Raw genomic sequence first — 27,728 nt, 5'->3', positions numbered from 1 at the left:
CAGCCCATGGAGGACACAGTGTGGCCCTCGGAGGGGTGCTCCGGAGGCTGCAGTCTCCCCCTTGCATAACAGAGAGGCCCCGGCGTGCGCACCAAGCGGCAGCCTGTCCTGGCAGCCAGGCTATGGCTAACTGCCACGGAAGGGTGTCGTTCTGGAAAAACAGCAGCTGATGACACTGACATTCTGTTTTTTCTCCTTTCATATCGGGCTGCGCCCTGCACTCCATTTTCTGCCTGTCTCCTAGGGGGCCCAGCTCCATCAATTATCCCCTCTCTCCGGAACCCTCAATCATCTCTTCCCCACTGGCACCTTGCCCTCTCTCTGCCTGCAGACGCACATAAATCTCTCCTACCTGAAAGAAAAAGGAAGCCGGACCTGATCTCATGACTTCCTCCACCGCCCCCCTCCCCCCATTTTCTCCTTCCCTTTGCGGCCGCCGCTACGACCTCCCTCAAGCCCTGCAAGTTGTTTGGCTCACCCCGACCCCGCTTGCCCTTCTCCTGATTTTCCTTTGGGGATTACCCCACCTTCAGACCATCCAGCTTGGGCGAATGCTGACAGCGCCCTTCCAGGCTGGGAAGGGAACTATGGAGAGAGAGGGGCTCAGTTTAGAGTGGTGCCCTGAGGCGGCAGGATGTCGGTCCTGGGTGCCCAGTGCTGGTGGCCAGTTAGCTACACTGTGAGCAGAGCCTGCCTGACAATGAAGCCAACACAGGGACCTGAGCCAAGAGATGGAGAGAGAGTCCCAATGACGTCATTGGAGCCCCTGGATCCAGCCATGCCTGAAGTCACACTCCTGGTGGCTTTCTGCCCCTTGCCTCCAATAAGAGTCCTATAATTCCCACACCCCTCCCCTGAGCAGACTTCTGGTAAGTACATGAGGACTCCGTGTACTCGATCTTTCCTCAGTCCTCATGCTCCTCCACCCGAGGGTCCCTCCTCTGCCCTCTCAGGAGTGTTGGCACTCCTGGGCTCTCCGCTGCTGCTATGAGCGCACCCAGGCCTTGTCCTGCCCCAGGCCTTGGCCCCATCTGGTCCCAGGCAGCGATGCTCAACTTTCAACGTTCTGGCTTCTCTCCCCCAGCCACCACCTTCCAGTTCCAACAACCCCTCGGAAGGCGGAGACATGTCCACTCTGTCACTTCACACTCGTGGGAGGGAATTTGTCACCCAGCCCTCCAATTGGCATGGTCTCTACTGAACCGGGAAACATCTAAGTCCTTCCCATGCCGCCATGCTTCAGCCTTTCTCCCTGACCATCCGCCGTGCGTGCCTTTCTGTTCCCTGGACACACCAAGTCTCTTCCTGCCTCTCCTTGCTGTGCCCTCTCCCAGGAAAGGTCTTCTTCCGGATCCCCACATGCCGGCCCACCTTGTCCCCACCTCCTCCTTTGCCCCATTCCCTGGTGTGTCCCAGTGCCTAGCATAGACTGTGCTGCACGGCTCAGTTCACGTTTGCCAGCACAGGGGCGGCTGGCTGGCATCACCATCATGCAGCCCCCCGTTCAGGCCTGGATTTGAGGGACCCCCGTGTGCACCTGTCAGCTCTCCTGCACCTTTCCTCTCCCCTCCTTCTCATCTGCCATCAAAAAAGGCCCTGAAGTTTCTTCCTTCTTTTCCTCCAGGCGCTAGGCTTAACATCTGGCAGAAGGAACTTCCCATATGCATCATCATGACATCAGGTTATTGTGATTTGATTTCCACTGACTGAAATGAACGGCCTGGCGGCTGGCCGCAAGTGGGCGGAGGAGAGAGAACAGGCGTCATGTGTCAGGGACTCAGCCTGTGTTTCTTGGCCCACGTGGGCAAGAAACACAGGGTTCTGCTCTCATTCTGCATCTGCTTGCTGATTTATTCGCCTCGAGATGTCCGCCCCAGGTGTTGAATGCAGAGAGGTACAGGCCTTCACCTGGACCTCTCGGACGTGCAGGCGGGTGGCCCGCGTTCCCCTCTGTCTGGAGAATGCGCAGCTCACCAGTCCCCGGAAGCTGGGGCGCTGCCGGCATCTGTGCTTTGTCTTTGTCAACATCCCTCCCCACAGCCCTGAACAGACACCAGGAAGCTGCTGCTGCTTTCATGTGCAGTCGACAGAGTCTGGGTGCCCCCCCACACCCCCTCCCTTGCATGTGACGGAGGATTGAAGATTTACAACTACCTCTTGGTGGATGGAGGTAAACAGGGACTACGAAGTACTAAACTCAAGCTTACGAAAATCAAGGGCATCACCGTGGGGCATATGCTAATTGTTACTAAAATGGGAAGTAAAGAGGAACGTAGACACAACAGAACCATATGCGGTTAAGGTGAACAGCCCTCCAGCCAGAGCCGACTGGACAAGTATGGTCACTTGACCCAAGTCGGCCAATCAGCATCTCCCTTGAGACTTTGGGAAGCGAGAGCTGGGAAACTATCGCCCTCTGGCGGTGAGGCTGTTCCCTGCCCTGTGCACAGAGCCCAGGAAGCTGATCTCCTGAGGAAGAGCGAGGGAAAGTGGCAGAGGGAGAGCCCGGCAGCCCCCAGGAATCAGAGTGGGGTCTCCTGTGTGCTCGCTGGCTTTCTGGAGGGCCAGTGCTCCTACCGGGCAGATGGGATTTCATCCACCCAGAGCCAATGGACTTCTGATGCGAACCCTTCTGAGATGTGGATGACATTATAATGAGATGCTCTGTTGGACAAAAGGATTTCCAGGCTCTGTCTTTCGGTGACAACACGACTAAGTCCCAGGGAAGAACTCAGGCGGTCGTTCATTCTACAAGCGTCGTTGGAGGGCTCGGCCGGTGCCTTTCCTGAAGGGCACGGCTGTGGGATTTGGCTCTATGTAATGGGTCATTTAAAATTTCTAAGCAACTTTCCTTTTTAGCATGACTGGCTTAACAAGCATTAAATCTCAAGGGCTCGGTTCTTAATGTGTCACTGAGCCAAGCAACTGAAATGTCTGGAAAGAAATTAAAATGAGAGAAAAATCTTCTGAACGTGGACAAGTTAGAATAACACCCGTCACCTCGGAGCTCCCAGAGGTTGCCCGGGTCTGTTTACCAGGAAGGCTCTGCCGTGTCTGGCCCTCCTCAGCCGGGGTGGGGGTGGGGAGGGGAGAGCTGCAGAGATGGGGCACCATAGGTGGTAGTTTGAGGTACGGACGCTCGGGCAGGGAGGCCGGGTTCAAATCCTGCTCTAACCCTCGCTGGCTGTGTACCCGAGGAGAGTTACTTAAACCTCACATTTTCTTCATCTGTAAAACGGGGCTGGCGCTGGGGAGAAAACAAGGCTCATCTGAGTAACGTGCCTGGACGGGAGCGCAGCTTAACGCACACGTGCCTCGCATCCAGCTGTGGCAGCCCCTGCCTTACTCTGTGCTTCCCTCACTGCAGAGGACCCACCACGTGTCAGGCACCTGGGTCCCGGATGAGACACAGTCCCTGCCCTCAAAGAGCAGCCCCCATGTCTGTCTGCTGTCCTGACACCCAGCTCAGGGTTCAGTCCAGGTCGGGGTGGGGAGCAGAGGTCTGTAAGGCTGGGGAGCCGGGGGCGGGGGGAGCACTGCCTGGAAGAAGGGAGTCCCTCACTCACATGGAAAAGCACCCTGAGTCCGAGGGACTTGCCTGGGTGCCCTAGGTAACATCGGGAGTCTGAAAGAGGCCACCAACTGTGCACTTCTGAGTGCAGACACGGGCTGAATGCAGACCTTTGGGTTTTTTAAAGCTTATTTATTTGAGAGCGAGTGGGAGAGGGGCAGAGAGAGAGGAGGAGAGAGAATCCCAGGCAGGCTCTGTGCTGACAGCACAGAGCCTGACGGACTCCATCCCATGAATGGTGAGATCATGACCTGAGCCAAAATCAAGCGTCCGACGCTTAACTGACAGCCACCCAGGCACCTGGGGTCTGTCTTCTGGACAGTAATGCCGACCTGATTCACTAGGCCGATGCTGACCTGATTCACTAGGAAATAAATACCCTGACTTTGCACACAGATATACCAGGAAGCAGAATCACAGGGTGGGGGGTGGCGATGATTAATGGCAGCAGCTAATACCTTCCGGGGGCTCTCGCGTCCCAGGGGCTGCACACGTAGGACCTCATTTTATCCTCCCACGAGGATGGGTGTTACTGGTGTCATTTTACAGATGAGGATCCTGAGGCCCAGAGGGGTTTCAGAGCTTGCCCATTGTATGAGTTGGTGGTGGGGAACCAGGATACATGCCCAGGTGGTCTGACCCCAGGGCTCACGCTCCTGTGCAGGGTTCCGCTCAGAGGACCTGGGATCGGGTGCTTGCGAAGCACTTTCCACATGCCAGGCTCCATTTATTGTGTGAAGCCATCAGCTCCTTCATTCCTCACAACACTGAGAAGCAGGGAGGCGGTCTGTTCCCATTTTACAGATGAGGCCACGCCAGGCTCTGTAAGTCCTAGCCTAGAGGTACCAGATCTAGAAGCAGCAGTGGCTGGATTCCAGTGGCCCGACTCCTAGCTGCTGTGCTCCCCTACTTCCCAGCGGCCGAATCGGGGTGCAGAGTCAGAAAGCCAGCCTTTGGTACCCTCCTTTCTGACCGCTCACGTATAATCTACTGCAAAGCTCACAAACCAGGTGAGTCCTCCCGGTAGAGATTTTTTCTGACCCACATAGTGTTTTAAAAATAATAGCAATCAGTTGCCAATGTTGAAAAAGAATATTGTCCATTTCTGATTTCTCTTCATAAAAGGAGAAGGGAGGGGCACCTGGGTGGCTCAGTCGGTTGAGTGCTCGACTTCGGTTCAGGTTATGATCTCGGGTTTCGTGAGTTCGAGCCCTGCATGGGGCTCTGTGCTGATGGCTCACGGCCTGGAGCCTGCTTCAGATTCTGTGTCTCCCTCTCTCTCTGTGTCCCTCCCCTGTTCTCTGTCTCTGTCTCAAAAATAAACATGAAAAATCTTTTTTAATAAAACTAAACTAAAAAGATAAATAAATCAAAGCAGAGGGGAGTACTGGAGCACTAGGCTGTGTCACCGCATGCCTAAAGCCCTCTGAGCGAAGTCGCAGCTGCCCCTGCCCGGTGGGCTGGCGCTCTCCAACGCCATAGTCCTCACCACTCCCTGCAGTGCTTCTGACACCCAGGCCAAGGTCAAGGGCTCTTGACCAGGACACTCGTGTTATTTTTCTGATGCCACAGTTAAGAATAAAGTGAAGTCGCTAGAGCCCAGGGTCTCCATTGGAGGTCGGATGACGACGTCTAGACTGGAAAAGCCACGTTGCAAGCAAACCAGGGCCAAGGGGCACAGCTCAAGGGCAGTGACACATATATGGGGGGTTCATGTGCCTGTTCTCACTGCTGCCACCTCTGTGCCCCTGAGACAGTGAATTTGTGGCCAAGGGGGCTGAAAAGAACCCCCTTGCTTTGCAGATGGGGTCACCCTCATCTGGGGGAGGGAAGAGAGGTCCATGGAGCGAACTGGGATCACAGGGGTCAGCAGCCTGCGCTCGGGGACGGTGGCACCTGAGTCACCGCTTGTCAGGCTTACCTCTGCTGGGTGGCTGGCTGTCACCGGGACCGCTGCTGAGGGCGTCCTTCCTCGGGCCCCTCCTCCCACCGGCAGGGTGCTCTCTGTTGGAGGGCTGGCTAAAGATGCCCAAGTCGTCACAGACTTTGGGGGTCACCTTCTGGGCTCTCTCTCCAGCGATGACACTCCAGCTGCTCACTCGCCCTTGCTCACGCCGGGGGCCTTTGTCCCCGATCTCAGTCTCTCGAGGACCCTCGCCCCTGGAGTCAGTGAGGTCATCGGAAGGAAGCCTGCCTTCCCAGTCCAGTGGCTTCTCAGGACTCAGCCAGAGGGGCTTTGGCTTCCTGCCCCCCGGCGTCCTGCCTTTCCCTGCGGCGGAAGGTTGCAACCAGGACGGGGTTTTTGCTGGTGCCTCGGAGACTTCTCTGCCCGGGAGGTTTTCCAGCTGTTGGATCAGAGAGCGCTCTGGGTCAAGGGGAGGGGATTCCGCAGCTGGGCGGAGGCGGGGAGCCCAGGGCACGCCGCCCATCGAGGCTGGTGCTGCTAATAAACTCGAGTCTTCGTTTAACTTGGATGAATCGTCTCTCATGCAATGGGAAGGACGCATCTTTTCACCAAACGGCTTTTCTTGGAGAGAAACCTTCCCGTCTACGGCTGCTCCCGCTGGCTGGGAGCACGCCCGATCTGTGCCCACCATCTTGGGGGCATCTCTGCTGTCTCCCCAGGGGGCCCTCTCTATTCCCTCCTCCTTCTCGTTCTTCGGGCCAACAAGGACGCTCAGGTCAGCCGGGCCCTCTCCACCCCCTCGGTCCAACGTGCCGTCAAAGATGAGATTTTTATTGACATAAAGCTTCATGTTCTTGGCGCCCATGTCAAGATCCTGAAAACACAAAATTTAACAAAATGAAGCTGCGTGGCATCAGGCTGACGTATCACATTTTGGAAGCGGCAGATCAGAAAGAAAAATGTGGAATGCTGGAAACGCGAGCCTTAAAAAAAAAAAACACCACAGCACCGGGGATGTTAAATAAGGCTAGTGTCATTTCTGTGTGAACTGTTACATACTTTATAAATCAAAGGACTTTCACAAAGAGATGGCCCCAATTGCTGTCTTCTCGCCATTACTCCCTGCTGGGACATTGGTAATGGCCTGCTAATTGGTCTCCGTGCTTCCTGCCTCTCGCAGCCTTCCACCTCAAGTTCACATTGCCAGACTTCCATTCTCTACCAGAGCAAATCTGGCCCAGTCACTCCCCATCCTGAAGCCGCACATGTTTTTCATGGCCTATTCTTTACTCTATGGTTCCTGAGAGCCCTGCGTGAGGAAAGCCTGACGTGCACATAAATGCACAGCCCCTGGTTCTATGGGTGTTGTGTTTCAGGTGCCCTGAAAGCAGAGCCTGAGGCAAGGGTTGAGTACACGTTGCTTATTTGGAAGCTGTCCCCAAGAGGGAGTTGGGAGAGTAAGATAGGGCAGGAGGAAACCCCCCAGTGGTTTTTTTTAGCCGCTCCCGGCTGTTGGCAAATGGCAAACGGAGTTCCATTCCACTGGGGCATTCAGAGGAACCCACACAATGCAACTCCGAAGCGGGAGGCGGGGGTGTTTGTCCACTGACCCCCTTCCCCGCTGTGGACGGCTGCCCCTGGGGGCACTGACTCCCCACCACACAAGCTGAGGCCACGGAAAACGCCCGTGCAGAAAGGGAGAGCAATCTGGGAGCACTGAGGCGGTGCCCTGTCCCAGCTCAGCTGTGCTCGGAGGGGGGCCTGGGGCATGTGGTGTGGTGCTATGCTGGTGACAGTTTCTCCAGATGATTCCTGGGCACGTGGAGGAGCCCGGGCCGATGGGAGGAATCCCCAGCTCCCCGGCGTGACACACACAGGTAACCCTGACAGGTGGCTTCGCCTCCCCGTCTCCTCCTCACAACGCTCATGCCCTACATCACACAGACATTTAACGTTTCTTTGTTCCTGCTTAAAATAGAACCGCACCTCCTCCTGCTCCTGCCCTGACTGTCCATTCCGCTTTACAGCAAAACTCTTTCTTTAAAAACAGCTTCATGGGGTGCTGGGTGGCCAAGTTGGCTAAGCGTCAGACTCTGTCTCAGCTCAGGTGGTGATCTCGTGGTTGAGGAGTTTGAGCCCGGCATCAAGCTCGGTGCTGACAGCGCAGAGCCTGGGTGGGACTCTCCTCTCTGCCCCTCCTGCGCTCTCTCTCTCTCTCTCAAAATAAATTTTAAAGGAAAATTTAGAAACAGCTTTATGAGAGAATATGTACTTCCTACAGTAAACCATGCGTGCTGAAAGCATACGGCTTGATAAATAACACATGTACACACTAGGGTGTGTCAGCTTGAACACGTCCATCACCCCCAGAGTTTCCTTGTGCCCCGCTTCCCCCCTCCCCCCGACCCCCAGGAATCCTACCCTCCCCGCTCCCCACCCCCCTCCCCCTAGCGGCCTGTTGTTTCACCGCTAGATCGTTTTCTACCTCACTTTGGCTTCCGATCTGCAACCTGTCATCAGCTTTCTGTCACTACAGATTACTTTGCATTTTTCTAGAATTTTAACATGAAGGGAATCATGTGCTACTTGGGCTGACTTCTTTCACCCAGCATAAGTGAGGTTCACTGTGTTGTGGAAATTCATCGTTTTACTCCTTTTTATTGGGGAGGAGCGGTCCGCTGCAGGGATGCCCCACAATCGGTCTGTTCAGTTCTGAGGGTCACTGCCACGGCTGGCTGCTCCTCCCGCTTCTCTCTTGGCCTCGCTGTTGTCCCTCTTTGGCTGCCCCAGGGCTTAATCCCAGGCCTCTGGATTCCCCTGTGCCCTCTCACTAGGGGGTCTCCTCCAGGCCCAAGGCCCTAAATACCATCTTCACGTTGGTGACTCCTGATTATTTTATTTAGATGATTTCTATTTTTGGACTCCTGATTATTTAAATCTCCACCCCCGAACTCTCCAGCAAGCCACGTGATGGCGTGACTGGATGCCCAACCCTCCGAGTCCTTCATTCCTCTTGTTCTCTCCTGTGCGAATCCAGTCCGTCACAAGTCCCTCTGCACGGTCACTGTGCTCCGGCCTGACACAAACACACTTGATTGTCTATACAGCAGCCAGTGGTTTTTTTGTGTTTTTTTAATACATAACTGAACAGGTCATGGTAACCTCCTGCTTAAAACGACCTAGCAATTTCTACTACACCGAGAATACCCTGCAGCGCCCTTCAGTGACCAATGAGGCCCATGTGATCTGGCCCCTGCGGACCTCTGCCCCGGCTCCTCCCGTGCTCCCCCTCCTCCCTTCACTCCCAACACGCCGGTGTGATGGCTGCTCTGTCGTCCCGCGGGCCTCATGGCCACCTTGGGACCTGTGGACAGTCTCGTCCGGCACCGGCAAGGTTGGCTCCTTCCTGACCAGAGGGATCTTCCTGACCCCCTCCCGAGCCCCACCCCATCCGGTCCCCTCTCCCTCCCATCGTCCTGTTTGATTCCCTGCCTGTCTCCAAAATGGTCTCGTTTATCAGCTCTTTAGCTTACATACTGTCTGCCCCACTCAAATTTCAGCCCCTAGACAGCGGAGGCCCCACCAATCCCGTCCGAGGGCCCAGCAGGTAGCTACACGTGGCTGGCACTCCACACCGACTTTGGAACTAAAAATGCACAAGCACACGTATTTTTCTCCAGGATGGCACTGCGCCCTGACGAGGTTCCAGGAACAAATCTGACGGGGGGACAGGGGGGCAGGGGGGTGGGAGACAAACAAATGGCAGCCTGTTGTTTCACTGCTAGATCGTTTTCCACCTCACTTTGGCCTCTGATCTGCTTTTGAGACACTGGATCCGAGACCCCAGGGGTGTCCGTCTCCACCTGTTCCCCGCCCCTCGCCTCCCCGAAGCTGGGTGAGTAAGCTCTGACTACATTTCTCGTTCTACTGCGCTAGAGGTTCCGCAGCAATTTAGAACGAGGCCCATCAGGTCCACATTACGCCACAGGAACCCGGCTTCAATCACCCAACTGCAGGACGGCAGGCTACTATTTGCCGACTGCCAGAAAAGTCGATGCTCCAACCACTCTTTTACATGGTTATATGGATGTGTGCTCTGCTTAGCGGAGCCACAGAGCGAGTGCATGCTGTGAATTAATCAGGAGATAGCGGTTCGAGGGGGACAGTGCGGGCAGCTCCAGTGACTAGTTCTGCACAATTACCACCACGCAAACATCTGGTGAGACAGAAACCGTCCTCGAAAGAGGCGACGGGGTGGTGGGGAGAGGCCTTCAGGGGCGGTGCGGCCAGGAGGTGGGGACCCCGGGTCTCATAAGATCACTTCCCTTCCCAGTGTGTTCGAGTTCATTCTGCCACCAGCCCGGAGCACCGCCTGACCTCTAGCCGCCCGTTGCCCCGTCAGCTCTCTCCAAGGAGTCTGGTGGAGAGGGGACAGAAGGAGTAAAGCAGGTGCGCATGCCCACAGGGGCCAGGGGGGTGGACACAGATGTGCTGATGGAGAACCTCAGGGCATGATGGGGAGGGGGGTGTGGAGGGCTGGGAGGCTCAGGCCTGATGCTGCTTAAATCTGAAATGTTTCCAACACTTCGCAGGCCAAACAGGCAGTATCTGTGGGTGGATTTGGCCCAAGGATCACCGGAGTAGGCTCCCTGGTGGGGAACCAGGCAGGGGTCACTTCTCTGGGGGGTTCCAAGGATGAAGAAAATAAAAGGCTGCACCATCTCAGATCAGGCTTTGAAGCAAATCTGCACGGCGGACATTGGGACCCATCTTGCAGATGAAGGCACTGAGGCTCAGCCTTCCCTGAGGTCACACAGCTCAGGCTTGGTGAGCCACTCTGGCTGGCATCTCCCTTGGGGTCAGGGAGGCCCAGAGAAAGTCTGGCCATGGGCAAAATCCCCTGCACTGGGGGGAGGGAGCTCTGACTCCAATAGTTTTAGTAAGTCCTCGGGGACACCATCTCTCCCTTCCCGTCCCCACCCTGCCTCCCTCCTCACCCCCAGGGGCAATCATTGTGGGCACGGGTGGGGAGTGCGTGCACACGTGTCCTTCCAGACTGTTTTCTCGTATCTATGTACATGCTGACGTCCCCATCACGCCGCCTCAGGGGCCGGGCTAGACGCGAGATGCACGTGTGCAGTGCGGGGATTCTGCTCTTCCGCTCCTGGGCGCCTCCGCGGTCAAGCCCTTTGTCTTCGGGCGTGGACACGCAGAGAAGATTCTCCTGCTTCTAAAGAACCATCCTGCCTCCTCCCTTTCCAATAAGCAGCCCTTTCGTCCTGACTGTTTCCTGCTTTGGTCTGCTTTCCAAGAAATCCACAGTGAAATTCCTCTTACCACCATCTTTAAGAGCTGTGTTTGTGCGTGTGTGTTTATGTGTGTACACCTGTTTCCTTGGTGCTCCTCCTGTCTTCCTTGCTTAACTCGGGTTACCTTTATGCCCTCGTTGACGCTGCCTCCAGCCCCTCTGTAATGAGTTTTCAAGAGGACACTTCATGAAACCCCACGGTTGGCATGTGGTTTGTGGGCACACCCTTCCTTCCTCGTCCACATCCCAACTTGATCATCCTTCTGTGTCTTCCTTCTTTACAGGTGCCCAGGACCAACCATGATGAGATGGCCACGCCTTTTTAACACATCAGCATTAATACTATTCAGTCTAATTTACCTGACTCTGCAAGGCCATGTCCCTGGGGGGCCCCGGTGTTGAGCGACATGTCCCTTCCAAGGAGCGCACAGACTGCTCAGCAAAGATGAACGGCGGCCAGCTCCGTGGGTATTTGCATTGATGATGCGCTTTCCCAAGACAAACAGCCAACAGAATGACCTTTGGAGCGAGCACCGGCGGGGCTTCTGTGCTGAATGCCGGGGAGGGTCCGTGAGAGCAGACCCTGCCCGGGGGAACCCAATTGAAGGTGGCACATTGGCTGGGCCTCATTCACGTGCAGCCTGTCGGAGCCATCCCAAAGGCCCCACTCGATAGGCTCGGTCATGACCTAGGGACTCCGGGCTGCCCGGGAGGGGGTTCACCCTGACAGCAGGCTTTTCGGGGACAGGGAGGCGGGCTTTGGGGATTGAGCCGCTGCTGCCTAAGGAGTCACTATGCAGGCCTCAGGACCAAGCTGACTCGTCCAGGAACTGCTTGGCCCTCCCCATCTGCCCCTCCTCCCCTCCTCTGGGCTCTCAGAGCTGGACCTACAAGCTGGCTCCCTGCACATTTGGCGGCTGACTGCCCACATGTGCGTGCCCGTCCTTGCCTGGATGCGAGATCACCCAATCCCTCACTATGTTGAGGCCTAGCTCTAGGAACGGAACATGCTCCTTCCCGGAGCACCTGAACTTGAATGTTTTATGGGGAGGAGATCTCAGGGGCCTTTGACATGGCCCCTGAGAAGGGTGATGAACACCATTTTTGTGATGTAGAACTTGAAGACGTCAGTGAGACACCGTGATGTGTAACAAGCACCAAGCACACGCCAGGCTCTGGGCCAAGTGCTCCGACCCTCCCAACATCACACACTCAGGACAACGGACGTGGATGGGACCTGGCAGATCGGGTCACCTGCTGGCAGCTCTACAGCTAAATCTGTGCCTGGCGGGCTCCCGGAGCAGTTAAAATTTCAAAACTAGTCGATAAAATCTAAGAATGGGGAGCTTTAATGTAACAGCATGCATTTCTGTCCTCTCTTGAACAGTTAGGCAGCTGGCATCCTGGGGCCAGGGCTGAAGGGCAGGACCAGCGTCTTGATGGGGCACAGCTGTCCGGTGACCACAGTCTCTACCGGAAGGCAGGACTGTGTGATAGGCACTAGACTGCATGGCCATCACGTGACCACCGGCAAGTTGCTCTGCTTATCAGTGCCTCGGTTGCTCCATCTGTAGAATGGAGCTGATCACACCATACCTATCTCATAGGACTGCTGGTTAGAAGAACTGAGCAAAGCCCTTTGACTACTGCCTGGCACACAGCACGTGCTCAAGAAACGTGAGCTACCATTGTGGTCTTGAATCCGGTCTACTGCCCCGGATGTGTGTACCTGCCAAGGCTGCCGCCCAGGGCTAGCACAGCCGGAGACTCCCTGCTCCCCCTGTTCTAGGCAGAGGCTGGCAGCAGGAGGACCCCCGTCCAGTCTAGCGTGGAGCCGACACTCACTCTCCCTGTGTTAGGTCAGGACAGCCTACATCTGGGCTGAGGCCCCAGAATACAATTCTTACAGTGTTATTCAATCTAATACACAACATGTGAGGGGACTTTCAGGGCCTGGCCTGGGCGGGATGCAGAACAAGAGAACAAGAGAGTGAGGTTCATCTTAGGGAGTTCATGATGGTCTGTATATTAAGGGGTCCCAAACCCAAGCGTTTGCAGAATCATTGCGGTGGTGGCGGGGGTGGGGGGGTGGGCACGGGGCCTGAGTGACCTGGAGAGCACATGCCCACCGGTTCAGAGCCTGCATGTAGGGCCCACTTGGGTCCAGCTGGCGGACCTCACACAGGCAATGTTGCCAGTTCCTCGAAAGCCAAGTTCCAAATGTTGTTGAGCGAGCCACAAGCAGTAGGATGCTATGAGGGCCAGATGGGGTACCCCTGCAGGGTGCGTTTGACCCGGGGCACCAGCTGGGGGCATCGGAGCCTCAGCAAACTGAGGAACATCTAGGGAAGCATGAGATTTGGTGCCCGGAAGGGTGCAGCTGGAGACCGCCAGAATGGGCCTGGGGCAGCTAGAGGCATGTGGAGGCTTGTGTGTAAAGACAGAGGACCCTGAGGTCTTCAAAAGGCAGGGTCTATAATAAGATGGTCTGGGGGCCTGGATGGCTCAGTAGGATAAGCGTCTGACTTCAGCTCAGGGCATGATCTCACGGTTCGTGAGTTTGAGCCCTGCGTCGGGCTCTGTGCTGACAGCTTAGAGCCTAGAGGCTGCTTCGGATTCTGTGTCTCCCTCTCTCTCTCTCTGCCCTCCCCCACTTGCGCTCTGTCTCTGTCTCTCAGTGCGGGCAATGGATAAGACTCTGCTGACGAGGCTAAGGGCTGAGCGGCTGAGCAAGCGGAACAGGAAGATGGGATGCATCTTGCTTGGGGGTCCTTAGGCTGAAGGAGCAGCCAGGTCCCAAAGAAAACAGGTTTTGGGAACAGAAATAGCAGGACTTAGGGAGCAAGAGGCAGGGGTAGATGAGGAGGACGCAGTAGTGGGAGGCAGCAAAAGCGAGCAGGAGACCCGACCGGCCTGGGATCAGGGATGCGGAGCTGGGAGGGTCCCTGGACTGCTGGGCAGAAATGCCACAGGCGTGTGGGGGCCGGGATGGAAGCTTGGTTCAGAAGTGAAGCTTTGGGGAGGGTTTAGATCTGGGAGCCGGTGAATATGTGGACAGAACACGACTCCTGTGTTCTGGGAGAAAAAGTAAAAAGACCTAGTGTGGGTATCATTTCCTGCATGTTCCCTTCTCATGGAGAGCGCACCTCAATTTTCCACCATGCATCCATCTTCCCCCAACCTCCCTTCAGAGGGATAATGTGAGCCCCAGCCCAGGCTGCCTGGCCGGTGGGTCCTAGATCTGAGGATTTCAGGAGGACAATCTCTGCAAGGCTGACATACTAGTCTGACGTCATTAGGTGCCAGCTCGTGGAAACCGAGGATGAAGCCAACGTAGAGGAAAGCAGAGACGCATGATGGAGGGAGGGAGATTCTGGACATCATCCAAGAACTCCTGGATCCTGCCATGCCTGAAGCCAGCTACCCTATACTCTCTTGTTACATGAGCCGATGAACTCCTTTTTGTGCTTACATTGGTATTTTTTTTTAAGTTTATTTATTTATTTTGAGAGAGAAAGAGAGAGAGTGCAAGAGCATGTGAGCAGGAGAGGGGCAGAGAGAGAGAATCCCAAGCAGGCTCTGCACTGTCAGCATGGAGCCTGATGCGGGGATTGAACTCACAAATCATGAGATCACAACCTGAACCAAAATCAAGAGGCAGATGCTCAACCGGGTCACCCAGGTGCCCTCGTGCTTACATCTGTCCTAATTAGGTTTTCTGTTCTTTGATACCAAGAGAATCCTGATTAATATGCTATCCCTGGGACTGAGATCTTCAATCAGGAGGTTCAGCTACTGAACCAATGCTGGTCAAGGCAGGCAGGAGGTGGGAAGGGGAGCCCCAGCCCCACGGGGGCCCAGGATTTACCTAGACCGGCACCTGCTTGTGAGCAGCCCACCCCTACTCAGCCATCTGTCCAGCCCAGCTACCGCTTCTTCCTGCTGCAGCCCGCACAGCACAGGGCAGGGGGTCTCGGCACCTGTGCTCTCATCCCTGCTGGGAGGTCGTCTGGCCCTGAGTCCCGACCTGCTCCTTGGATCCTGAAAACCTTGTTGGGCTCCCTCTCCGAAGGCTGAATTCTCTGCTCGCCTCTCCTTACCCTGCTGGCTGGGGGCCTGCGTCAGACCCAGGACTCCTGAGGCTCTTGAGGTTACCTCGCCCCTAACCTCCTGAGGGTGGACTCTGCTCCCAGATTTCAGCACCTGCTGGTGCCCGGCAGCGGCCAAGACCAAACCTGAGGTCAGGGACCTGGTCAATCTACCCACCAGCCACCCTGCTAGGGTGCTCCCCAGGCTCAGGGTTACCCGGACCCTGCCCCAGGGCATAGCCACCAGGTCACGCGACTCAGCCACACCTCAGTTGCACCTTGGAAGACAATGCCATGTTTGGTCTTGGTTTAGATCTTGATCCAAACAAAACAACTATTAAAAAAACATTTGGAGGGGCAACTGGGTGTCTCAGTTGGCTGAGCATCTGACTTTGGCTCAGGTCATGATCTTGCAGTCTGTGGGTTTGAGCCCTGCACTGGGCTCACTGCTGTCAGCGTGGAGCCTGTTTCCAGTCCTCTGTCCGCACCCCCATCCTCTCTGCCCCTCCCCTGCCTGCATTCTTTCTCTCTCAAAAATAAACAAACATTAAAAAAAGACAATTTTGAGACAATTAGGGATAGTTGAACACGAAGAGGGTATTAGCGCATAATAACCAGTTACCAGCAGGTAGGACGGTGACATTGGGGTTATGTAAAAACAAACCCCTCATCTGTTAGAGATGCGCCCGGGAGAACCGATGGGTGAAACGGTATGCGAGCTACAATCCACATGGTGGGAGGTAAATGGAACCAGAGGGAGGGTGTCATTATCATGGGGAGCAGGTGAGGGGTACACACGTGGGCTGTTTTTGAACTTGTCCCTTCTGCGTTTGTTTGAAAATTCTCCCTCCTCCCCCAAACAAAAGCCTTGCTGGAAATGCAAACACCATCTTGGGAGGCAGCGCATCCCCCGTGGTGCACCTCCTAAGCACCAGGACCATCATCCAAGGCACGCGGACCCTTAGCTAGGTGATGCTAGCAGCCTCCTGTGGGGGCTCCCTCTAACCGGCTCTCCAAATGGCAGCCCGAGTGATCTTATAAATTCCTCAGATTACATCACCTCCGGCCCAAAACCGCTTCAGTTACAACACTAACAGCTGACACTTGTATGGGACTCACAAAGCCCAGAAATCATTCCGAGAACTTTATACGTATTAACTGAGCAGTAATTACCGCGTTTTGTGGACGAAGAAATGGAGGCACAGGGATGCGGAGCAACATGCCCAAGGTCGCACAGCAAGGAAGGGGAGGAGCCAGGATTTGCCCCAGGTGGCCTGGCGCTGATGCCTGGGCTCTGTGGGAACAAGATCTGAGCCAGGGGGGGGGGCCCATGAGACCTGGTTCCCACCTAACTCTGGGACCTCCCCTTACCCTTTCCTTTGTTCCATATCCTTAGCCGCTGCCAAAACTACTATTCGAGAAGTGCTAAGCTTGTCCCTGCCTTGGGGCCTTTGCTCCCGCTCTGGCCTCTGATGGAAGGTCTCTCACTACTCGAAGCAGCCCTGCCTCCTTCTCCTGAGGCCCCTCTCCCACTGCCCTATTACATCGTCTTCAGGACACTTAGCACTGCCTGAAGTTACATTATTTGTCTAGATCCTTTTCACCGCCCTTCCCCATGAGAAGGGACAGGCTGTGTGGACAGGGCCTTGTCTATCTGTTCAGCACGGCACCCAGAGTGCCATGATCTGTGCAGTCCAATACACAGTCACCAAGCACAGATGGCGGCTTACATTAAAAATTAAATGGGGGCGCCTGGGCGGCTCAGTTGGTTAAGCAGCCAACTTCGGCTCAGGTCATGATCTCACAGTTTGTGGGTTCGAGCCCCGCGTCGAGCTCTGTGCTGACAGCTCAGAGCCTGGAGCCTGCTTCAGACTCTGTGTCTGCCCCTCCCCTGCTCATGCTTTGTCTCTCTCTGTCTCTCAAAAATGAATAAAGGCTAAACAACAATAAAAAGTCCTGATCACATAGATCTAGAGAACAGACTAGTGGCTGGCAGAGGCAGGAAGTGGGAGGTGGGCGATATGGGGCGAGTGGGACCAAAAGGCACAAACCTCCAGGTACAAGACGAAGGAGTCCTGGGGATGTAACGTACAGCACAGGGACTGGAGTTAACAACACTGTGTTATATATTTGAAAGCGCCTAAGAAAGTCGATCTTAAAAGTCCCCATCAGGGGCGCCTGGGTGGCTCAGTCAGTTAAGTGCCCGGCTTTGGCTCAGATCATGATCTCACAGTTCATGGGTTCGAGCCCCGCATCGGGCTCTGTGCTGACAGCTCAGAGCCTGGAGCCTGCTTCAGATTCTGTGTCTCCCTCTCTCTCTGACCCTCCCCTGCTCACACTGTCTCTCAAAAATAAATAAAAAACATTATTAAAAATTAAAAAAAATTATAGAAACGGCCAAGATGTTTAAAAAAAAAGCTCCCATCATAAGAAAAAGAATTTTTTGTAACTATGTGAGCTGGTGGATGTTAGCTAATTATTTAGTTTCTTATTTACTGATTATTTGCAATGTATACCTATATCAAAGAATATATGTTGTACCCTAAAATATGTCAATTACATCTCAATTAGAAAGAAATGAAATGAAATGAAATGAAATGAAATAAAATAAAATAAAATGCAGTTTCTTAGTTGCACCGGCCACACTGCAAGCTCTCGACAGCCACAGAAGCAGCCGGGGCAGACCCAGAGCATTGATAACACTCCAGAAAGTTCTCTGGGGGCGGCATGGACTTAGACCACCATGGCATATCACAGAGATACACCACCGGGGAAGTCTAGCATCCGTTCATCCACAAACTATCTAAGGAGCAGCCTTCTCGTGTATGGAATGCCCTCTGGGTGCCTGGGCTGCCTCATTCACCGCTATGACCAGGCTGGAGGCAGGACTGGTTATGGGGGTGAAGATGGCGATCATGTGCCTGCTGTTCCTGAAGGCAGATCACTAAGGGCTTGTTATAAAGGCAAACACCGATCCCTGTGGCGAGCGGCCGAAAGCTCATTTTTTGTATGGGTTACTACATACAAAAGGAGACTTTTGGTTCCTTCCTCCCAACAGTAGCTCTGCAGGGGAGGCGGCGTGGAGAAAAACCAGAAAAACCAACACCCCTCCCGCCCCCTCCCCGCCATGTCCCCTGCAAGTCACTAGCTGGGCCAAGTCGTGGAATCTGACAAGTACAGAAAATGTGACAGACGTATTAGCGCATCCTCCTCCTGAGCCCTAGACAGACATCACTGATCAATCACACACCCCTTTCTTTTTGAACCAGAAGGAAGGTTCCAGATCTTTGGCAGCCATTGCCAAGCAGAGCTGGTAGAAAAACAAACCAAAAAAGACATAGTCTACCTGTCCCCTAGGAGCTCACTAGTCTAACCCCAGCTCCTTCATCACCAAGGCTCACTCCACCTTGTAGGATTACTGGGGGCTAGTTGAGATGATTCATTTGCTCAGTTATCTGTGTTACTTGGGTGCCTCGCACCCACCTGATGGACACAGCACTGGATAAACGGCAGCTGTGACAAGGACAGACATCTGTGTGCTGCCTTCTGTTTGTCTGCGTGGATGGATTCCAGCCTCTGTGTCTTCCCTTCCCCTCAAGTCCCTCCCCTCGGGGCCAGCTGACACTCACCGCCTCACCTAATGAGGGCAGACAGGAGCCCTGAAAAGTTAGCTGGAGGATTTAACAGGCAGCATATTTTCCAAGAAGAGAGACTTCCCTTTTTCTAGCACCTTCTTGTCTTCTGTTCTAAATACGCCTTGGTTGGATTAGCCACCCCCCCCTCCGGTTTCACTTTTCTTCCTTGGATTCCCATACACAAAACACTGTATTAACAAGCCATGCCTACCAGGCTGAGCTATATTTCCTATAACCTCTCATTTTATCTCCTCTAAAACACACAGTAATAGCATTCTCAGGAGAATATTAAATCAAACCAACCTGCAGCTGCATTTGTTTGCGCTTTCTGCCCCCGGTAAATTCTGGCAACAGATGCGTGTGCGCGTTACATAAGCGGCGGCCTGTCAGGGACGGCGGCCCTCATACTCCACTCGCTCGGCGTGCTCAGAGGTGCCTCAGGACTCTAATCCCCGTGGCCGGGGCTCCCCAAAGCACCCGCAATGGCACGCTGATGTCCTGCTCCTCGTTTTTATTCTTAGCACACAGGGAAGGTCGAGTGCAGGTTCAAGAAGAAAGGCGAGCCTCGGCCCAAAGGGATGAAGCTTATCAGCTTTGTAATCCAGCACATAAAATCCGCTTTTCTTGGCCTGGGACGTGTGGGCTGAGCTACAGGGCACGCGCTTGGGCAGCCAGCGTGGTTTCGTTCCTCGTTCCAGAAGGTGCTGACTTCCCCTGCCAGGGAGTGCCCAGGAAGGAGAGAGCACCGCCCTGCTGTGGGCTGTGTTGCGGCTACACGGGCTGGGGGTCCCCGCTGGGGCCTGGAGGACAGCCCCCCCTCCACAAGCCCACAGCTGGACGCCTGGGGGTGGGGGTGGGGTGGCTGAGAGAATTAGCAGGAAGAAGTACAGGATGCGGGGAGGGGAAGGATGGAGGAGGAGTGGCCTTCCCTGGACTTGAGCCTCAGCCCTGCCTTTAACCTTCCTTACGAGCCTGCTCAAACGCCCTCAACTCTCAACTCAGACTCCCTGGGTCTCATCTGGATATCAAAAAGCATGAAACGGCTGCTTGTGGGCTGTGAGGGAATGAACTCATTCCTTCACCTGCAGGGGCCAGAGGTGGAGACAGCTCAGGCCCTGCTCCCCACCCAGGTGCCCACCGTGGTGTGGGGGAGGCAGGTGTCAGTCCCAGTAAAGGGGTGATGGGACACATTCAGGAGGTCCAGAAATGTCATAAGGGCCAGGGGTCGGAGCCAGCTTCCTGGAGAAAATGACATCTTGTTTTCCAGGAATCTGCGGCAGAGGCGGGCACTTTGAGCTGAGCCAGATGGGAGGGGCCAGGGCCTACCGGGGTCACTACCCTGCATGGTGGCAGAGAGTCCTGGCAGCTGGCACTCCGGGAAGTGGAGGCAGCGAGGGGCAGGGGCTGATGGGAGACACAGGGCCTGGCGCACGGGGATTACGAGGCCCTGATGTCACACTAAGGGGTTTGACCTGGATCCTCCGGGTCAGGGGGAGCCTCTGAGGGGGTGAAGCAGCAATAAATAACGATCCAACCTCCCAGGGGCTGCTGGAGACAGACCCGAGGCCTGGGCCTAGGGACAGGGAAAGCGGTTTAGAGGCTGCACCCTTCCACACTACTGTGCCTTTGCACAGGCCCGGCTTGCCCCCTGGGATCTGCTTTCTCCTTTTCCACTTTGGCCCTGTGCTGTTGTCTCTTTCTGCCACAGCTCAGGCGTGTGCTCCTTCAAGCCCCTTCCCTGATGCCGGCTCCCCCCATACTCTAGGGGCTATAGTCTAGACAGGCCAACTCCAGCCCAAAGATGAGTTTGCTTTGGACTGTATGGTGGCTTCAAAAGAATTTCAATTAGATGTTGACATTTACAAACCAGAAAGGCTCCCATCAAATTCCATGCGCCCTGGGAATGTTCAGAAGACCTAGCAGCACTGGCTTGCATTCCTATATAGCAACCATTAGCTGAGGCTGAAAAGTGGCCTTCCCTTTACCTGAAGCATGTGCTTCCCAGTTTGCCACACTTCCCACCATGCCCTACTGTCTCTCTTCACAGTACTGAAGCTGAGGACCAGTTCCCATCACTCATGTCCCTTGCATGACTGCTTCCCTGAGAACAAACTGGAAAGGAGAGTCGAGCAATTCTTGTCCCTGTGTCTGTCCTAAGAGGGGAAATAAGATAGGCTGAGGGGGTCCTGTCCTTCCTCGTCCACTGAGTTCCCTGCTGAGTTCCTGGGGCTTGTATTTGAAACCCTGTGCACTCTGCGGCCACCTCCATCACGGCATTCAGCACACTGCCTCATATTTTCACATTTACTTGTCTGCCAACTTTTAGGCCAGGAGCACCTCCGGGGCTGTGTCTGTGATGCCAAGGTCCTCTGAACTTATCAGGAAGGCCCATGGCACATGTACTCAATGATAAATGTTGAATGAAGGAATAAATAAACAAGAACATGAAAACACAGTCCAGAGAAGAAAGAAAACGTAAGTGTCTGGGTGTAGGAGGTGGTGTGGGGGCAGAAAAGAGGGCAGGGATGCTGAAACCGGGGTGAGGGGGGACAGAAGAGCACAGAGGTTAAAAGCCTGGCTGTTCGGAGCGAGGTTCCCCCACCAGCAACACTGACACAGCCCGATGCAGAATTTTGGGCCCCACTGCATCAGAACCTGCATTTTAGCCAGAGTCCCGGTAAGGTGTCGCAGATTATGGCCTGAGAATCCCTGGCTTAGTGGACAGGCCCAGAGTCTGACCTCGTGGGTTCAAATTCTCACTGTGACGCTGCCTTGCTGTGTGACTTGGTGCAGGTCACACAACCTCTCTGTGTGTCTGTTTCTTATCTATTAAAATTGAGCCCCAGTTCCGATTTGTCCGGTTCCCGAAAAGGGCGGCCACACCTGCAGGCCGAGGCCCTGCTGCTGGTGGCGCCAGCCATGCAGTGTGAAGTGCACCCCTAGGTACTTGCTACAACAGGCAGGGAGGGCCGTGGTGGGGCCTCTGCAGACCCATTTAGCAACTTCAGCACTTAGGCTACTGGACAGCGCCGCAGTGCTTCCGGTCCATCAGATGCCCCCGCGAGGAGTCAGGGCCCTTACTTACACCATCAGCTGTCCAGTAATTCCAAACCTTGATCTTGGCTAGATCAAAGTCCTGCAGCCGGCTCGTGTTGCGGATAACAAAAAAGAGCTGCAGCGGCGGGTGGAAGGGGCACATCCACAAGGAGGGGTCTTTCTTGCTCTGAAACACCAGCAAGAGAGGGAAGTCGTTAGTTCGTTTTCTGCCTCTCCCCAGTGTAAACAAGCTGAGGGCAGGAGGCTAGGCCTCCTCTCCCCAATCCAAGGTGGAGTCTTAGGTCTCAGCTGCCGCCCGGGCTGCACCTTGTAGCAGGTACTGACTCATCCCTGGCACAAGGCTGGCACGAGGGCCTCTCCGCTCTGCCATTCAGACTGAATTTAAAATGCAGTGGCTTTATTCTAATCGATTTAATCAACGCTGGGGAGATTGCTGGGGGTGGGGAGTGAGGGAAAGGGAGGTTGGGAAAAGAGCCATCACTTGTGCTATTTCATTAACCTGGCAAACAGAGCCTTTGGTTTTCTTCTGTTAAAAAAAAAAAAAAATAAAAACAACCCTGTAGAATTAAAAACATTTAAAAACAGAAAAGAAAGAAAAGAAATCAGTACCGGCGTTGGGATGGTGCTGTGGCACCGAGCCTCAGAATTTGCTCTGGTCCCTGGCAGGGTCTCCAGACCTCAGGCCCCCAGAATGTGGTTTCTGCCCACCGGTGAGGCTGCCAAAGCCGCTCTCAAGGCCAGAGTTGCAGGGAAGTCCCTGCCGCTGTGTGCATTCGCACCAACAAAATTCCATGCCATGGGTGCTGTAGATGCAGGTGGAAAAGCCAAATCTGGGGACTTTTCGCAGCTCTAGCCTCCTCCTGTTTTGCCTCTTTGGATACCTCTTGTATGTTCTGTCCGGAGAAAACGCACAGCTGCTTCCAAACATCTCCCTGCAGGCTCGGCCTCAGTGCCTTTGCACAGGCTGGGCTTCTGTTTGCAATACTCTTCCAGCCCTTCCCACCCCGGGACATTCAGCCCAAATGTGCTATCATCCCCACAGTTACCCCTTCGCTTTCACCACCACTCTCTCCTCCAGGCACCCAGGGTTCCTTACAGTGCCTAAGGTTAGCATTTCCTCAGTGTCCCACAACCACTTGTTTTTGAGTCCAGGTCACCCCTCCACACACTTGACCGTGAGCTCCTCATGGGAAGTGGCTGTGTAGAATTTCCACAGTTCTCTGGCACATGGTAGATGCCACAGAACCTTTGTTGAATGAATGAATGAATGAATGAATGAAATTTACCTCCTAATAGCTGTCCTTTCAATCCAACTTTAGAAGGGGCCATAAACTGACCTGGCTGCAGAGCTATTTTCTTTGGCTTATGAAGTATTCAAAAATACTGTTGCCAACATTTAAAGATTTCGCCCTTCCCCCCAGAGCTGGTGTGTTGATAGGCCAGACGCAGTGCCACACGGGCCCCGGATAGCTGCGGGCTGGAGCCTTAGGGTACAGGCTGGCTGGGGCTCTCGGGTACCGTAGTCCCCACCGCTCCCTACAGTTTAAAAATTTTTCTTTTTTGAGAGGGAGAGAGAGTGAGCTGGGGGGTGGGCAGAGAGAGGTGGACAGAGGATCTGAAAGGGACTCTGTGCTGACAGTGGGGGCCCGAGGTGGGGCTCAAACTCATGAACAGTGAGATTGTGACCTGAGCCGAAGCTGGACACTTAACCGACCGAGCCACCCAGGTGCCCCAGCCTACAGTTTTAGTTTTACACTCACTTCTCTTCCCAGGTTATGCCTCCGTTTGGCCCCTGTGGGCATCTGAGTCTAGGCTCCCCGCCTAGCAGCTGACAGTCCAAGTCCCATTTCCCAACGTATAACCACTGCATCTCTGATACTGGCTGAAGTTGTCCCTTTTACCTAAACGGAGCACCACCGGGCATTTGAGAAGGTCTTAACTGACTCCTGTCACCAGGACCACGCTGGCTACTTGACACAGCCAGGGAAGGAGGAGACTGGCTGGCTCTGGGGCTTTGCTGCCCCCCAGGAGATGTGAGGCCCGGGCTCCAGCTGCGGGGGGAGAACAAAGGTGGCTTGTTCCAGTGACAATGGTGCCTTTCAGGAGGGAGGAGGTTGCTTTTGTTAAGGGGGAGAGATGAGTTCAAGGGGTTCTGACTTATTCTGGCCAAGTTTCTCAAGTTCTGCAAGAACTGTTAGTGCTCTGGGCAGCTGCAAGGGGTCAAGACACCGCATCTCAGCATCCACTGAGTGCATCTCATTCCTGCCCCAAGTTGGGGCCTAAATTGGGTCACTGTGGCTGCCTGACAAAGGAAGAGTCTGAAGGCTGACCCTTAGACACGGGCGAGGAGACCGTAATTGATTTCCCATCACATTTCTCTCAGCAGGAGGGATAACAGGAGGACTAAGTGGGAATCATGGTGTTCAAAGTCAAAGAACATTAACCTGCGGGTAACTCAGGGCCTCATTAGCAGACACGGTCTCCGAGATGAAGGCTGACGGGAAGCCACTGCAGGCTGGCCGAGGCACGCTCGCTGGGCAGAGCCCCCGCGGCCAGGCCAGCAGGCTGAGCCTGTCACAGGTGGGAACAGAGACGGGCAGCACAAGCGTCTGGGTACTGTCGCGCTGCCGCTGTGACCTCACGGGGTTCTCCCCAAGCCCTGGGAGGGGACTAATGCCATAACCTTCCTGTCACAACTCAGCAAGGGAGCAAGAGAGGTGTGGCTTGCCTAAGTGGTGGAGTAGGATTTACACCTATTTTAATTCATTAGTTCATGCCATCTTAGTTCATATTCTCTCAGAAGCAGAGCCTCCAGGCAAGGAGTTGAGTGCCAGGAGGTTAGTTAGATGCCAAACGAGCATAGGGGGAAAGGCATCCCATAAAGTGTGTGTCACCAAGCGAGCCCACTCCCGTGGCATCTGGAACTCAATGCCACCAGGGAATCTGGGAGCCAGGACAGAAGATGCCGCAGAGCGACTCCACCTCGGGACGAGGGAGCCGGGGGATTCATACCCCAGTGCCCACCAGCGGAGGTGGAGGGCTGCTCCCACAGGCTCCATTCCCCACCAGTTTGGGCCCGCTGCATGGAAGGCAAAGTGGGCCCTGGAGGGCAGAGAAACACTCCTCCATCAGAGAAACATCAGCGTCTGCCCTGGGAAGAGCAGCCAGCATACAGACGTGGGAAGGGCCAGGGGCCGGGGAGGCTCTGACGGCACCTGACCCCCACTTGCTCAATACAAATATGCTCTTGTCAGGCAGGTGCTGAACTGCATGCAGGGGTGCGTGGCGGAGCCTGTCCCACCAGGTCCCAGCTCCATACAGGTCGGGGAAGCAAACAAGTAAAATTGCCCAGAAAAACACCTAACCAGGCCAGGATATACTCAACAAGGAAAATAAGAGCAAATTGTTAATGGCCAGTGGGAGGGCATTTTTAGAATGGATGGTCCGGGGAGGCAGGAGGCCCCTTTCTAATTCCTAAACAAAGGTGTTTTCTTCTTCCAGAATTAACCTAACACAGATCCACCGCCTTCAGGGAGAAGCTGGATTGCTCTCAGAAGTAGCCCCAATTTAATCAATTATCATAATCAAAAGGAACAAGCTATGGATACACACAATTTGGATGGATGTCAAAGGCATCATACTGAGTGGAAAAAGCCAGTCTCAAAAAGGTTACACACAGTATGATCCCTTTTATATAGCACTCTTGAAGCAAAAAGGGATCAGCGGTTGCCAATGTTAGTGATGGGTGTGGGGAGGTAGGGCTGTAAGGATTCCAAGGGGGAATCCCTCTGTGGTGATGGAACTGTTGTGTTTTGTGTTTATGTATTGTGATGTGGTAGTGGTTACATAAATCTACATGAGTGACAGCATTGCACAGGACTCATACACACACACAAATGTGTGTACGAAGGTCTGCACATGATACTAATGTTAGTTTCCTGGGTTTGATAACGTGCGGCCATTATACAGGATGTTAGCACCAAGGGAAGCTGGGGGCAAGGGCACACGGGACCCCTCTTTACTTTTTGTTTTAACTGAGATCTAATTCACATATATATAAAATCACCAGGCTCAAGGGCGTACTTCAGACGGTGTTCTGTTTTGAGTACATTCTAAGATTGTACAATTGTCAGCACTATCTTTTTCCAGCATATTTTATCACCCTAAAAAAGAACTCCATACCCAGTATGTGGCCTCCTGTGTCTGGGTTCTTTCACATCCCATGTTTTCAAAGGTTCACCCTGGTTGCAGCATGAATCGGTGCTTTGTTCCTTTTCAGGGCTGAGTAATAATATTACATTGTATGGACATACCACATTTTCTTTATCTATTCATTAGTTGATAGACATTTGAGTTGTTTCCACCTAGTGGCTATTATGAAAGATACCGCAATGAACATTGTGTATAAGATTTTGGGGGAACACATTTTCAGTTCCCTTGGGTCTGTACCTAGGAGTGGAATTGCTAGGTCATATGCTAACTCTACACTTAACTTTTTGAGGAACTGTCAAACTATTTTGCACAATGGCTGCACGATTTTACTTCTGTATTCCTGCCAGCAAGGTATGATTTTTCCTCATGAATTGCCAATCCTTATTGCTAACTCTCTTCTTTTCAAAAACTGTAACAACCTTGTGGGTAGGAAATGATACATCTTTATGGTTTTGATTTGCATTTCTCTAATGTTGATAGCATCTTTCCTGTGCTTCTGGGTCATGTAGGTCTTTTCTAGAGGAAAGTCTATTCCAAGTACTTTGGTCATATCTTCATTAGGTTATTTGTCATTTTGTTGTTGAGTTTCAGATTTCTTTTTTTTTTTATTAATTCTGGATGATAGACCCTTATCAGATATATGATTTGCAAACATTTTCTCCCATTTCACCAGCTGTCTTTTCAACTTTCTTGATGAATGTCCTTTGAAGCAAAAGTGTTTTAAATTTTGATGAAGTCTGATTTATCTATTTTCTTCTTTTGTTGCTTGTACTTTCCATGTCATATATAAGATCTCATTGAAAAGCTCAAGGGTATGAAGATTTATACCCATGTTTTGTCTAAGAGTTTTACAGCCTATAAGCTTTAAAAGTTCTAAGGTCTTTGATCCATTGAGCTAGTTTTTGCAGATGATGTTAGAGTAGGAACCCAACTTCATCCTTTTGCATCAGAAATCCAGTTGTCCCAATACCATTTGCTTAAAAAAATGAGTTTTTTTCTCTATTCAATAGTATTGGCATTTTTGTTGAAAACCAGTTGACTATAGGGGCACCTGGGTGGCTTAGTCAGTTAAGCTGGTTACGCATCTGACTTCAGCTCAGGTCATGATCTCAAGGTTCGAGAGTTCGAGCCCCACAATGGGCTCTGTGCTGGCAGCTCAGAGTCTGGAGCCTTTTTTGGATTCTGTGTCTCCCTCTCTCTCTGCCCCTCCCCCACTTGTGTGGGCTCTCTCTCTCTCTTTCAAAAATAAACAAACATTAAAAAAAGAAAAGAAAATGAGTTGACTGTAGATGCATGGGTCTATTTCTCTACCAATTCTGTTCCAATGATCTAGATATATATCCCTATGTTGGTACCACACGGTCTCAATTATTGTAGCTTGGTTTTGAAATGGGAAGTGTGAGTCTTCCAACTTTCTTCTTTTCCAACATAGTTTTAGCTATTCTGGGTCTCTTGAACTTCCATATATATTTTAAGACCAGCTTATCAATTTCCACACCAAAAAAAGGCAGTTGGAATTTTGATAGGATTGCATTGATCTGCAGATACTTCAGGGAATATTACCATATTAGCAGTATGAAGTATTCCAACCCATGAACATGGAATGTCTTTTCATTTATTTGGATCTTCTTCAATTCCCACCAACAATATTTCAGACTTTTCAATGTATAAGTCTTTCACTTATTTGGTGAAATTTACTCTTAAATATTTTTTAAATGCTATTTTAAAACAGATTTTTTTTTTCAGGGCACCTGGGTGGCTCAGTTGGTTAAGTATCTGACCCTTGATGTCAGCTCAGGTCATGATATTATGATCTGTGGGCTCGAGCACCACATTGCACTCTGCACTGACAGTGCAGAGCTTGCTTGGTGTTCTCTCTCCCACTCTCTCTGCTCCCTGCCCCCCCATTGTGCGTGCTCTCTTTCTCTCTCTCAAAAGAAATAAACATTAA

At 53.2% G+C, this 27,728-nt stretch overlaps 1 protein-coding gene across 2 annotated transcripts in view; it reads right to left on the bottom strand.

Annotated features, from left to right (window-relative positions):
• The window catches only part of KIAA0556 (KIAA0556 ortholog), a 184,340-nt gene that overhangs the window by 26,871 nt on the left and 129,741 nt on the right, over positions 1–27,728 (bottom strand). For both annotated transcript variants that reach the window (XM_029946662.1, XM_029946663.1), the window contains 2 exons: positions 21,594–21,731; positions 5,493–6,351 (listed from right to left, as the gene is read on the bottom strand). In XM_029946662.1, coding sequence (XP_029802522.1) covers positions 5,493–6,351; positions 21,594–21,731 — 997 coding nt within the window. The remainder of the gene's footprint in view (positions 1–5,492; positions 6,352–21,593; positions 21,732–27,728) is intronic.

Source organism: Suricata suricatta, chromosome 8 (genome assembly GCF_006229205.1).
Source record: "Suricata suricatta isolate VVHF042 chromosome 8, meerkat_22Aug2017_6uvM2_HiC, whole genome shotgun sequence".
NCBI classification, from domain to species: domain Eukaryota; kingdom Metazoa; phylum Chordata; class Mammalia; order Carnivora; family Herpestidae; genus Suricata; species Suricata suricatta.
This window is presented reverse-complemented; position numbering and strand designations above follow the sequence as displayed.